General features: G+C 44.9%; 1 protein-coding gene across 2 annotated transcripts in view; it reads right to left on the reverse strand.

The window, feature by feature from the left end:
- The window catches only part of RAB6A (RAB6A, member RAS oncogene family), a 30,239-nt gene that overhangs the window by 14,493 nt on the left and 1,980 nt on the right, over positions 1–13,766 (reverse strand). For both annotated transcript variants that reach the window (XM_077298779.1, XM_077298780.1), the window contains exon 2: positions 1,860–1,918. In XM_077298779.1, the coding sequence (XP_077154894.1) occupies positions 1,860–1,918 (59 nt within the window). The remainder of the gene's footprint in view (positions 1–1,859; positions 1,919–13,766) is intronic.

A 13,766-nucleotide genomic window follows, 5' to 3' on the forward strand; every position in this document is an offset into this window, starting at 1 on the left:
ACAGGCCACCCACACACACAATACCGCCACGGAGAGCACACACAATAACGCAACAGGGCACACACACAATAACGCAACAGAGCACACACACACACACAATACTGCCACGGAGAGCACACCCCGTACCGTCACAGGGCAGACACACTAACGCAACAGAGCACACACAACACTACCACAGCGCGCCAACACACACACACAAACACACACTACTGCCACGGAGCCCCCACGCACATACAATAACGGCCATGGAGCGTCCTTGAACATACACAATACCGATACAGAGCGCCCACACACAAAACCGCCACAGATCACACAATACCGCCACAGAGAGCAAACACACAATACCGTCACAGGTCACCCACACAAAATGCCGCCACAGAGTGCCACACACACATTAATGCAACAGAGTGCAGACACACAATACCGCCACAAAGCGCCAACACACAAACACACACAATACCGCCAGGGAGCCCCCATGCATGCACACTCATACAAAAACCGCCATGAGTGCCCTTACACACACATAATACCGATACAGAGCACCCACACACAATACCGCCACAGAGCGCCCATACAGTACCGTAATTTACTACCTACTAAAGCTATTGATGATTGTATTGGTTCACAACAACTCTAGTAACTCTGTGATACCGCCATGTAACACCCACATAAAACTGACATACATACATATTGATATAGTACAACCGACATAATACTGCCATTTAGTGATAAGCGAACGTGCTCTGATAACGTCTTATCCGAACACCCACGGGTGTTCACCGAGCATCTGGGCATGCTCGTATATTATTTCCGAGTCCCGGCGGCTGCATGACCTGTGGCTGTTAGGGTATGTGCACACGTATTTGTGAGGGCTGTTGATTTTTCTGCAGCGGATTTGATAAATCTGCAGGGCAAAAACACTGCGTTTTTCCTGCGGATTTATTGCGTTTTTTCACCTGGGGTTTTCTATTATGGAGCAGGTGTAAAACCGCAGCGGAATCCGCACAAAGAGTTGACATGCTGCGGAATGTAAATCGCTGTTTTTCCGCACGTTTTTTTCCGCAGCCTGTGCACTGTGGATTGCGTTTCCCATAGGTTTACATTGTACTGTACAACGCATGGGAAACTGCTGCGGATCCGCAGCTGCGGAAACGCTGCGGATCCGCAGCAAAATCCGCAGTGTGTAAACATAGCCTTAGAGAGCCTGGACACTTGAGGGACTGCCTGTTTGTTAGAGAACGCCCACGTGTCCAGGCTGTCAAACAGCCACAAATCATGCAGCCGCTGTGACTCGGAAATAATAAATATACGAGCACATCCAGATGCTAGGAAAACACCCGAGCATGGCGATAAGACGTTATCCGAGCACGTTCGCTCATAACTACTGCTATGTAAAATCACCTTCAATACCGTCATATAGTACCCACATAATACTGCCATATACTACTCACATAATACTGTACTTAGTACTCACTTAATACTGCCATATAGTACCAAAATTACAACGTACAAAGTTGATAAAAAAGTAGCTCAAATTTGTGTCCCCCAATTCCTATCCACTGTGAGCCCCTATAAGACGGGAGTCCAAGACATCTGACCAGTTCGCCCCCCCGGGAATAGCGCACTGCCCATACATCATATATGTTGTCACATCAAAATAAAGCTAGTGGGCGACATGCAGAGGCCAATCAGGGTCCGGAGGAGTGAGGACTCACCCCACCGTCATCAGCAAATAGTAGATCATGTGACCTTTCTTGGCCGGGGAGCTATTGCGGCACATTGGCAGCACATCAGACGGTCCGGTGGCAGCGGATGTCGCCACGAGGCCAGAGTTACTGGAGCGTATTCTGCCGTCTTACCTGGTACGTGTTGTCGAAGCTGTCATACATGAATCGTGTGATTAGGGAGGTTTTCCCAACTAGAAGAAAAAAGTAAAAAGGAGACATTATATACAGGCAACGCCTGCAGTGTATACCACCGCCATACAGTGCATACAGAAAAGTATACAGGACCGAGAGCACCATTGGGAATAGAGACGATAGCGACTATCAGAGGACACGGAGGAGCCGCTTCACACTTTACCATGTATATATGTAAAAATAATGGAGATCGATGAGCAAACAGTCAAGAAGAAGGCGCCTAAAGGTTCCGTCACATTAAGCGACGCTGCAGCGATCTAGACAACGAGACGATCGCTGCAGCGTCGCTGTTTGGTCGCTGGAGAGCTGTCACACAGACCGCTCTCCAGCGACCAACGATCCCGAAGTCCCCGGGTAACCAGGGAAAACATCGGGTTGCTAAGCGCAGGGCCGCGCTTAGTAACCCGATGTTTACCCTGGTTACCATTGTTAAGTAAAAAAAAACAAAACACTACATACTTACATTCCTGTCGCGTCCCTCGCCTTCAGCTTCACTGCACTGTGTAAGCGCTGGCCGGAAAGCAGAGTGGTGACGTCACCGCTGTGCTCTGCTTTACAGCCGGCGCTGACACTGTGGGACGCAGGGAAGCGGACGCCGGGGGACGCGACAGGAATGTAAGTATGTAGTGTTTTTTTTTTTTACTTAACAATGGTAACCAGGGTAAACATCGGGTTACTAAGCGCGGCCCTGCGCTTAGTAACCCGATGTTTACCCTGGTTACCAGTGAAGACATCGCTGATCGGTGTCACACACCGATTCAGCGATGTCAGCGGGTGATCCAGCGACGAAATAAGGAGCTGGCCTTCTAGCTCCGACCAGCGATATCACAGCGGGATCCTGATCGCTGCTGCCTGTCAAACACAACGATATCGCTATCCAGGACGCTGCAACGTCACGGATCGCTATCGTTATCGTTGTTAAGTTGTTCAGTGTGAAGGTACCTTTAAGCCCCCGTCACACATAGCGAGATCGCTGCTGAGTCACAAGTTTTGTGACGCAACAGCGACCTCAGTAGCGATCTCGCTATGTGTGACACGTACCAGCGACCAGGCCCCTGCTGTGAGATCGCTGGTCGTGTCGGAATGGCCTGGACCTTTTTTTGGTCGTTGAGGTCCCGCTGACATCGCTGAAACGGTGTGTGTGACACCGATCCAGCGATGTCTTCACTGGTAACCAGGGTAAACATCGGGTTACTAAGCGCAGGGCCGCGATTAGTAACCCGATGTTTACCCTGGTTACCAGCGTAAATGTAAAAAAAAAACAAACAGTACATACTCACCATCTGATGTCCATCAGGTCCCTTGCCGTCTGCTTCCCACACTGACTGAGCGCCGCAAAGTGAAAGTGAAAGTACAGCACAGCGGTGACGTCACCGCTGCGCTCTGCTCTCACTGTACGGCCGGATCTCAGTCAGAGCAGGAAGCAGACGGCAAGGGACCTGACGGACATCAGATGGCGAGTATGTACTGTTTTTTTTTTTTTGGTAACCAGGGTAAACATCGGGTTACTAAGCGCGGCCCTGCACTTAGTAACCCGATGTTTACCCTGGTTACCCGGGTGCTGCAGGGGGACTTCGGCATCGTTGAAGACAGTTTCAACGATGCCGAAGTCGTTCCCCTGATCGTTGGTCGCTGGAGAGAGCTGTCTGTGTGACAGCTCCCCAGCGACCACACAGCGACTTACCAACGATCACGGCCAGGTCGTATCGCTGGTCGTGATCGTTGGTAAATCGTATAGTGAGATGGGGCCTTTAGTCTCCCCCAGAACAGAGAGACAGCGGGTAGTGGGAGAGAAAGCAACCAAGCAAACGTTTACTCTGCCACGTGTGTAAAAGAGCCAGGACGCTGCCAGATACAATACACAACTGGGCACATAAAAGAAACCGCAATACTGATCACTGCAGCACAAAGTGATTCAAGGAAAAGAAATTAAGCTGCTAAACTGTCACTAAAACTGAAAAGAAGTATCCATAGAATATTCTTGGGGGCAGCGGTATAGTAGTTATATTCTTGTACATAGGAGCAGTATTATAGTAGTTATATTCTTGTACATAGGAGCAGTATTATAGTAGTTATATTCTTGTACATAGGGGCAGTATTATAGTAGTTATATTCTTGTACATAGGAGCAGTATTATAGTAGTTATATTCTTGTATATAGGGGCAGTATTATAGTAGTTATATTCTTGTACATAGGAGCAGTATTATAGTAGTTATATTCTTGTACATAGGGGGCAGTATTATAGTAGTTATATTCTTGTACATAGGGGCAGTATTATAGTAGTTATATTCTTGTACATAGGAGCAGTATTATAGTAGTTATATTCTTGTACATAGGGGCAGTATTATAGTAGTTATATTCTTGTACATAGGAGCAGTATTATAGTAGTTATATTCTTGTACATAGGAGCAATATTATAGTAGTAATATTCTTGTATATAGAGGCGGTATTATAGTAGTTATATTCTTGTACATAGGAGCAATATTATAGTAGTAATATTCATGTATATAGAGGCGGTATTATAGTAGTTATATTCTTGTATATAGGGGCAGTATTATAGTAGTTATATTCTTGTATATAGGGGCAGTATTATAGTAGTTATATTCTTGTACATAGGAGCAGTATTATAGTAGTTATATTCTTGTATATAGGGGCAGTATTATAGTAGTTATATTCTTATACATAGGGGCAGTATTATAGTAGTAATATTCTTGTACATAGGAGCAGTATTATAGTAGTTATATTCTTGTATATAGGGGCAGTATTATAGTAGTTATATTCTTATACATAGGGGCAGTATTATAGTAGTAATATTCTTGTACATAGGAGCAGTATTATAGTAGTTATATTCTTGTATATAGGGGCAGTATTATAGTAGTTATATTCTTGTATATAGGGGCAGTATTATAGTAGTTATATTCTTGTATATAGGGGCAGTATTATAGTAGTTATATTCTTGTACATAGGAGCAGTATTATAGTAGTTATAGTGTTGTACATAGGGGCAGTATTATAGTAGTTATATTCTTGTACATAGGGGCAGTATTATTGTAGTTATATTCTTGTACATAGGGGCAGTATTATAGTAGTTATATTCTTGTACATAGGGGCAGTATTATAGTAGTTATATTCTTGTACATAGGAGCAGTATTATAGTAGTTATATTCTTGTATATAGGAGCAGTATTATAGTAGTTATATTCTTGCACATAGGGGGCAGTATTATAGTAGTTATATTCTTGTACATAGGAGCAGTATTATAGTAGTAATATTCTTGTACATAAGGGGCAGTATAAACTCATTTACATAGGGTAAACTGCAGAAATCATTGACTAGTATTATCATAGACATCTGGTGTATGTAGATCCAGCAGCAGCTCATTCGTAAGGGAATGCATAAAGAAGAAAACTTCTATTCCCCAAGAACCGATAAACGTAGCTAATGGATACCGAGCTGCATCAGCAATCCACCTGGCGACTGCCCAAATTAATTATATAATGTACTCAATGTAAAGTCAGCTTTTATATGAAATATATGGTTCCATTAATAAAGCTGAACAGCGGCTAACAGAACCATAGAATATAACTACTATAACACTGCCCCTATGTACAAGAATATAACTACTATAATACTGCCCTTATGTACAAGAATATAACTACTATAATACTGCCCCTATGTACAAGAATATAACTACTATAATACTGCTCCTATGTACAAGAATATAACTACAATAATACTGCTCCTATGTACAAGAATATAACTACTATAATACTGCCCCCTATGTACAAGAATATAACTACTATAATACTGCCCCTATGTACAAGAATATAACTACTATAATACTGCTCCTATGTACAAGAATATAACTACTATAATACTGCTCCTATGTACAAGAATATAACTACAATAATACTGCTCCTATGTACAAGAATATAACTACTATAATACTGCCCCTATGTACAAGAATATAACTACTATAATACTGCTCCTATGTACAAGAATATAACTACAATAATACTGCTCCTATGTACAAGAATATAACTACTATAATACTGCCCCCTATGTACAAGAATATAACTACTATAATACTGCCCCTATGTACAAGAATATAACTACTATAATACTGCTCCTATGTACAAGAATATAACTACTATAATACTGCTCCTATGTACAAGAATATAACTACTATAATACTGCCCCTATGTACAAGAATATAACTACTATAATACTGCTCCTATGTACAAGAATATAACTACTATAATACTGCTCCTATGTACAAGAATATAACTACTATAATACTGCCCTTATGTACAAGAATATAACTACTATAATACTGCCCCCTATGTACAAGAATATAACTACTATAATACTGCTCCTATGTACAAGAATATAACTACTATAATACTGCTCCTATGTACAAGGATATAACTACTATAATACTGCTCCTATGTACAAGAATATAACTACTATAATACTGCTCCTATGTACAAGAATATAACTACTATAATACTGCCCTTATGTACAAGAATATAACTACTATAATACTGCCCTTATGTACAAGAATATAACTACTATAATACTGCCCTTATGTACAAGAATATAACTACTATAATACTGCCCCCTATGTACAAGAATATAACTACTGTAATACTGCCCCCTATGTACAAGAATATAACTACTATAATACTGCTCCTATGCACAAGAATATCACTACTATAATACTGCTCCTATGTACAAGAATATAACTACTATAATACTGCTCCTATGTACAAGAATATAACTACTATAATACTGCTCCTATGTACAAGAATATAACTACTATAATACTGCTCCTATGTACAAGAATATAACTACTATAATACTGCTCCTATGTACAAGAATATAACTACTATAATACTGCTCCTATGTACAAGAATATAACTACTATAATACTGCTCCTATGTACAAGAATATAACTACTATAATACTGCCCCTATGTACAAGAATATAACTACTATAATACTGCCCCTATGTACAAGAATATAACTACTATAATACTGCCCCTATGTACAAGAATATATCTACTATAATACTGCCACTATGTACAAGAATATAACTACTATAATACTGCCCCTATATACAATATAACTACTATAATACTGCCCCTATATACAAGAATATAACTACTATAATACTGCCCCCTATGTACAAGAATATAACTACTATAATACTGCCCCTATGTACAAGAATATAACTACTATAATACTGCCCCTATATACAAGAATATAACTACTATAATACTGTTCCTATGTACAAGAATATAACTACTATAATACTGCCCCTATGTACAAGAATATAACTACTATAATACTGCTCCTATGTACAAGAATATAACTACTATAATACTGCTCCTAAGTTACATAAATATAACTACTATAATACTGTCTCTATATACAAGAATATAACTACTATAATACTGCTCCTATGTACAAGAATATAACTACTATAATACTGCCCCTATGTACAAGAATATAACTACTATAATACTGCTCCCTATGTACAAGAATATAACTACTATAATACTGCTCCTATGTACAAGAATATAACTACTATAATACTGCTCCTATATACAAGAATATAACTACTATAATACTGCCCTTATGTACAAGAATATAACTACTATAATACTGCCCCTATGTACAAGAATATAACTACTATAATACTGCCCTTATGTACAAGAATATAACTACTATAATACTGCCCCTATGTACAAGAATATAACTACTATAATACTGCCCCTATGTACAAGAATATAACTACTATAATACTGCTCCTATGTATAAGAATATAACTACTATAATACTGCTCCTATGTACAAGAATATAACTACTATAATACCGCCCCTATGTACAAGAATATAACTACTATAATACTGCTCCTATGTACAAGAATATAACTACTATAATACTGCTCCTATGTACAAGAATATAACTACTATAATACCGCCCCTATGTACAAGAATATAACTACTATAATACTGCTCCTATGTACAAGAATATAACTACTATAATACTGCTCCTATGTGCAAGAATATAACTACTATAATACTGCTCCTATGTACAAGAATATAACTACTATAATACTGCTCCTATGTACAAGAATATAACTACTATAATACTGCTCCTATGTACAAGAATATAACTACTATAATACCGCCCCTATGTACAAGAATATAACTACTATAATACTGCTCCTATGTACAAGAATATAACTACTATAATACCGCCCCTATGTACAAGAATATAACTACTGTAATACTGCCCCCTATGTACAAGAATATATCTACTATAATACTGCTCCTATGTGCAAGAATATAACTACTATAATACTGCTCCTATGTACAAGAATATAACTACTATAATACTGCTCCTATGTACAAGAATATAACTACTATAATACTGCCCCTATATACAAGAATATAACTACTATCTGCCCAGGTACCTTACTACAGTTCTCATAGAGGGGGCACACTACTAGAGGGGGCAGAGACGTACATAATAGCTTACCTGATCATACAAAGCATGCAAGCTATTTTCCCTGTTATCAGCCTAACAAGATTACTTTCCCTCACTGTAATCAGCCATGAGGGTGGTGTGTGTGTGTGTTGGGGGGGGGGTAAGGGCCATTAGAGAACATCAAAATCATCTTAAATGATATGTGGGAGAGGTGACAGGTGACGGCACATGATACAGACAGTGAGATCGATGCAGGATGAGGCAGATGATCAATGGCTGATAATCCGCTTGGAAGCAGGAAACATGGCTGCAGGGCAGGAGGGGGGGAGGGCTTCGCTCATGGAAGGTCACTGTCCCTTTAATAATGTGCTGGAAAACCTGGATCTTCTTCATTGAGGTCTAGAGTACAATGGATCGGCGTGAAGTGTAGCAGCGGGTATCACCCCCTTTCACAGCACCGCTAACCGCAGGGCGAAACCTCTGGATCTGCAGTAAAGTTCCTGGACGGCAGCACAGATTTCCTTTGCGTTTGAGCCTGTACACAAATCCGGCAGCCGCCACATCAGAGGACAGGGGCGCGTCGCCTGCTGATAATTACGAGGCTGCGTCTGAACTGGTTTCCCAGGCTCCAAGCTTTACAAGACGCTCCAGCACGTGCTCTGCCGGAAGATGGGGCGAGGGTTCTCTGAAGACGTCCCATCGGTGCAGAAGTGCCAGGATCTACGTTTACAAAAACCTGACAGATTGAGGCTCGTCCTAAAGATGACCAAAATGTCCCATAATTGGGGTCACCCCCAGGGTAAGCCAGATGGCGAAACCGAGCGTCCACCATACACAGGACTGGGTATAGTGCAGTTTGTTACCTCCCAGTAAGATAAAACTGCTTTAAGATTATAGCAATAAACCAGAGTGAATTTGGCGGCGTGACCCCTGCAGCACCAGATGGGTACGGTATAATACCGCCACTCACATGGTAGGAGACCACGTCACCCGCACATTGGAGCGCTCTCCGGCGGGGGTCCTGGTTTCACCATACTAATAGTCCCCATAGGGTGGGCCGGGCGGTCTAATTCATATCTGTCACCTCCTCGTCCCCAGGGATCCGTGGGGTCTCCGCTTCAGAGAGTTAATATAAATAATAAAATTGCAGCAAAGCTTCTAAAATAAGAATCATTGGGAAGTAATTAAGTCTTCACAGATGAGCGTTCTGCTAATGAGCAAAGACCCGGGGACGAGAGGACGACTTCACTCACTTTCTGAGCGGCAGAATTAACGAGAATCTTAAAGGGAACCTGTCACCCCGTTTTTTGAAGATGAGCTAAAAATAGCGTTAAATAGGGGCAGAGCTGGGCGTTACATTAGTGTCTTTTTTGTGCCTTTATTACCTACCTATGCTGCCGAAATACCTTTGTAAAGTCGCCGTTTTGTGCTGTCACTCACGCTGGTCTGGTCCTATGGGCGTGGTGACAGCGCTTTTTCTCCCCCAGATCAGGCTCATCATTCCGTTGGTGGCGTAGTGGTGTGCACATGTCCAAAAGGCGAATCCACTGCCCAGGAGATGAAAAAGAGCGCGATCTGCACTATTCAGTCGTTTACCGGTGGGCGCGGCCATCTTTCTGTGGCCGCGCGTGCGCAGATGGAGATCGCGGCGGCCATTTTCCTGAAGCCCCGGGCAGCAGAGCGCTCCATCTGCGCACGCGCGCCCACAGAAAGATGGCCGCGCCCACCGGTAAACGGCTGAATAGTGCAGATCGCGCTCTTTTTCATCTCCTGGGCAGTGGATATTCTCTGTTGGACATGCGCACACCACTACGCCACCAACGGAATGATGAGCCTGATCTGGGGGAGAAACAGCGCTGTCACCACGCCCATAGGACCAGACCAGCGTGAGTGACAGCACAAAACGGCGACTTTACAAAGGTATTTCGGCAGCATAGGTGGGGAATAAAGGCACAAAAAAGACACTAATGTAACGCCCAGCTCTGCCCCTATTTAACGCTATTTTTAGCTCATCTTCAAAAAACGGGATGACAGGTTCCCTTTAAAGGGATCACAATTCAGGAAAAAAAAAAAGTCTGTTACCCTTTAATGTCAACCATTGGGCTACACTTAAAGGGGCACTCCAGCCTAAGCTGGAATCGCTGGATGGACGATGACCAGAGGTGGGCACCCGAGGACCCCTTGCCAGGCGGAGTTTAAAGGGGCAGACCAGATGCAGCAGCATCATCTGCTCCCGGTCATGTCAGGGAAGAAGGAGATGCACCCCTACAGATCCCTGCGGGCACGGGAGCGAGACCCCATAAAGAGCCTCAATCATGGCAGACCCCATATATAATGCAGGAGGTCCCTCCGCAGAGAGCACAGGCCGGATAAGGTTGCTGCTGTTAATTATTCACCTGCCATTATCCTGCCTGCGATAACTCGCGAGGAGCATCCGTTACACTGGGAAAAAAGGGCAACGATCAACACTGCTGCCTTTATAGGTAGTCACTCAGCTTTTCCAGACTCCTGATGAGCAAACACGCCGTATACACTGTTTTCATAGCTCCGCACATGGCAACAGAAGGGTGATTGCTGCCATATTGGTCGCATTGTGGACTTCAGAATAGTCTCAGGACTGGCCCTTTAAAAGAGAAGTCTCATTCAGGCGGCGGCGAGCTGCGTTCTCCCGGTGACTCCTTCGGTGGCCGCCTCGTGTCATGTACATCTGATGATATCGAGGAGGAGTAACAGACACTGACGGACGGGTAAATGCCGAGCGCTGCTTTACTGGTCGGTGCAATCACCACCGGCGGGATCGTCAGCACATGATGGCGCACGGAGGAGCCGGCAATGCAAAAACAGATCGGACATTGGCGTAGATGCTACATGTTCAGCCGTGTTCACACAATGCGTTTTGCGGGGGGGAAAAAAAAAGTTTTACTGAATTGTTTGGAAAATCGCGGCAAAGAAATAATCAGTGGCGGTCTGTACAACTGCTTAAATCTGGTCACAGCTGAGGGTTTGTTACAACTGTAACCAATCCTTGTGACACACATCCTGGACTGATACATTGTAACAAGCCTCCGGCACTCAGCGTATTTGTAGACTGGATGCAATTGTAACAAACTCTCAGCGGTGAGGAAGCAGCTGTGGCGCGGGGACCGGTATAAGGCACAGACGGCGAAAAGTCACAGGGGGCGGAAATCCTGCAGGAATGAACCCTAAATGCATTGGGCCCACCAAGAATCAGTCACGGCACCTGTCAGAGCAGCAGTTTGGGCTCCAGAGCTGCTCTTCCTACTGGGACTCGAGCTTGCCATCATTGGCTATGAGCGTCACAAAGATTGCAACGCCCCATGTCGTTGGGCGCGCGTCGTGGCACCAGATGGGTTTTTGGTCGCAGGATGCATGCCACTCAAATGCGATTAAGCGGGTTAGTAAGAGGATGGATCGCCTCGTGAGCAGCGCTACCCCCCCCTCTAAAAAAAAATAAAATACTGTCCGCAGCGCTGGGACATTGTAACGCAGCCTCACCAGTACTGAAGCAGCACATTAGGTGATTTATAGAGCTGCCCGGAGAGAAGATCTATCTGAGCACCGGACACAAGACGATCGATCGGCTCCCGAACTCCTGCCAAGAAATTCAATTTCCTGCCCCCGAGAGTCAGTGTAATGGTTATACTGGGCCACACTGGGAGGAGGCCGCCTCTTCCTCTGAAGGTTCCTGGAAGTCTCGGCGGCCGGGACACTCACAGAGGACAAGTGACCTCACACGTGACATCCACCATCCTGATCCCCCGCACCCTCCATAACTGTCCGCGACTGATCCCGAGACCCCCATTATGCACGACTGCTCCCAAGACCCCCATATGCACGGACGTAGAGGCCCAGGGGAGCCAGCATGGGATCTGTATGGGGATAAGGAGCTGTCAGAGACCTCTGGTGGCCGCTTGTTCCCCCCCACCCATCACCAATTACTGCGGTCACAAAACTACAAGCCCCAGCAAGTAAAGAAGGAAATCATTCCAATAGATTATAGGAGAAATTTCTTCAGCCCGTTTCCACTTGGACTCAAACTTTTTAATGTTCATGACGGAAAACAAAAAAAACAAAGTTTAAAAATATTGCACAAATCTCTTCTTTCTCCCTACAATTCTACCCCAGCATTGACGAACCCTTTCTTAAAAAATACTATGACATGTAAGATCTCAGCTTGCTGTCAGTGAATGATGACCTGATAATCCATCCAAGGTCCCGGGAAGCACAGCTGGCTGACAGTCCTTCCTACTCTCCGCGTCCGGTAACCAGAGCTGGGAACCACGAGTGCAGCTCCTGATGTTGCCCCAGAGAGCTGGGCCCCAAATAAAAAAAGAAAGCGTAACAGTGCGGCAGCGACGGGGGACGTAGCGGCAGGCACATGCTGCAACACCCAGGTCGGGGCGACTTCAGTACTCTGGGTGCAATCATAACTGCCCCCTCACCCTGTGTATGTGGCAATATCCGAGGTGGTCTGCAGTGCGGCTGCTGTTGGGGTCTGGTCTCCGCTGATCATATTTCTGCAGAAGAACAGCTGAATTCACAGGGAGAAACATCATCCGCAACTGCGAGGAATTCCTCCAAGATGGTCTGATCCCGGAGCAGCCAATGTACAGGTGCTAAACTACCGGACAGCAACTCCCAGCATGCCCATGACCAGTGACTGACAGCAGAGGGCTGTGAGCTCAGAGCTACCGTTCACAACAGCAGAGAGCGAGTCAGGAATGACACCCAACCACAGAAGAGATCAGTATCAACCATAGATCATAAGATAAATCCCCCCTGGGACATCAGAACCCACCTCCAATAAGGCTCCAGTGCCCCCAAATGGCAGGTGATGGGCAGCGGGCGCAGCTGGCAGTGACTGATCGCAGTCCACACACCGCCGAGCGCTGCAGTAAAGTGATATTGATCAGAGAACAGTATCAGACGGCAGAAATGATGAATTCTGGGGCGGCCGCGCTGTGACCTGTGCACCTATCATGTGTGGCTGCAGCAGCTCATACATGGGGGCGCGACACCACAGCACGGGGAACGGGGGCGCGACACCACAGCACGGGGAACGGGGGCGCGACACCACAGCACGGGGAACGGGGGCGCGACACCACAGCACGGGGAACGGGGGCGCGACACCACAGCACGGGGAACGGGGGCGCGACACCACAGCACGGGGAACGGGGGCGCGACACCACAGCACGGGGAACGGGGGCGCGACACCACAGCACGGGGAACGGGGGCGCGACACCACAGCACGGGGAACGGGGGCGCGACACCACAGCACGGGGAACGGGGGCGCGACACCACAGCACGGGGGCGCGACACCACAGCACGGGGAAC

Source organism: Ranitomeya variabilis, chromosome 3 (assembly GCF_051348905.1).
Source record: "Ranitomeya variabilis isolate aRanVar5 chromosome 3, aRanVar5.hap1, whole genome shotgun sequence".
Lineage (NCBI taxonomy): Eukaryota > Metazoa > Chordata > Amphibia > Anura > Dendrobatidae > Ranitomeya > Ranitomeya variabilis.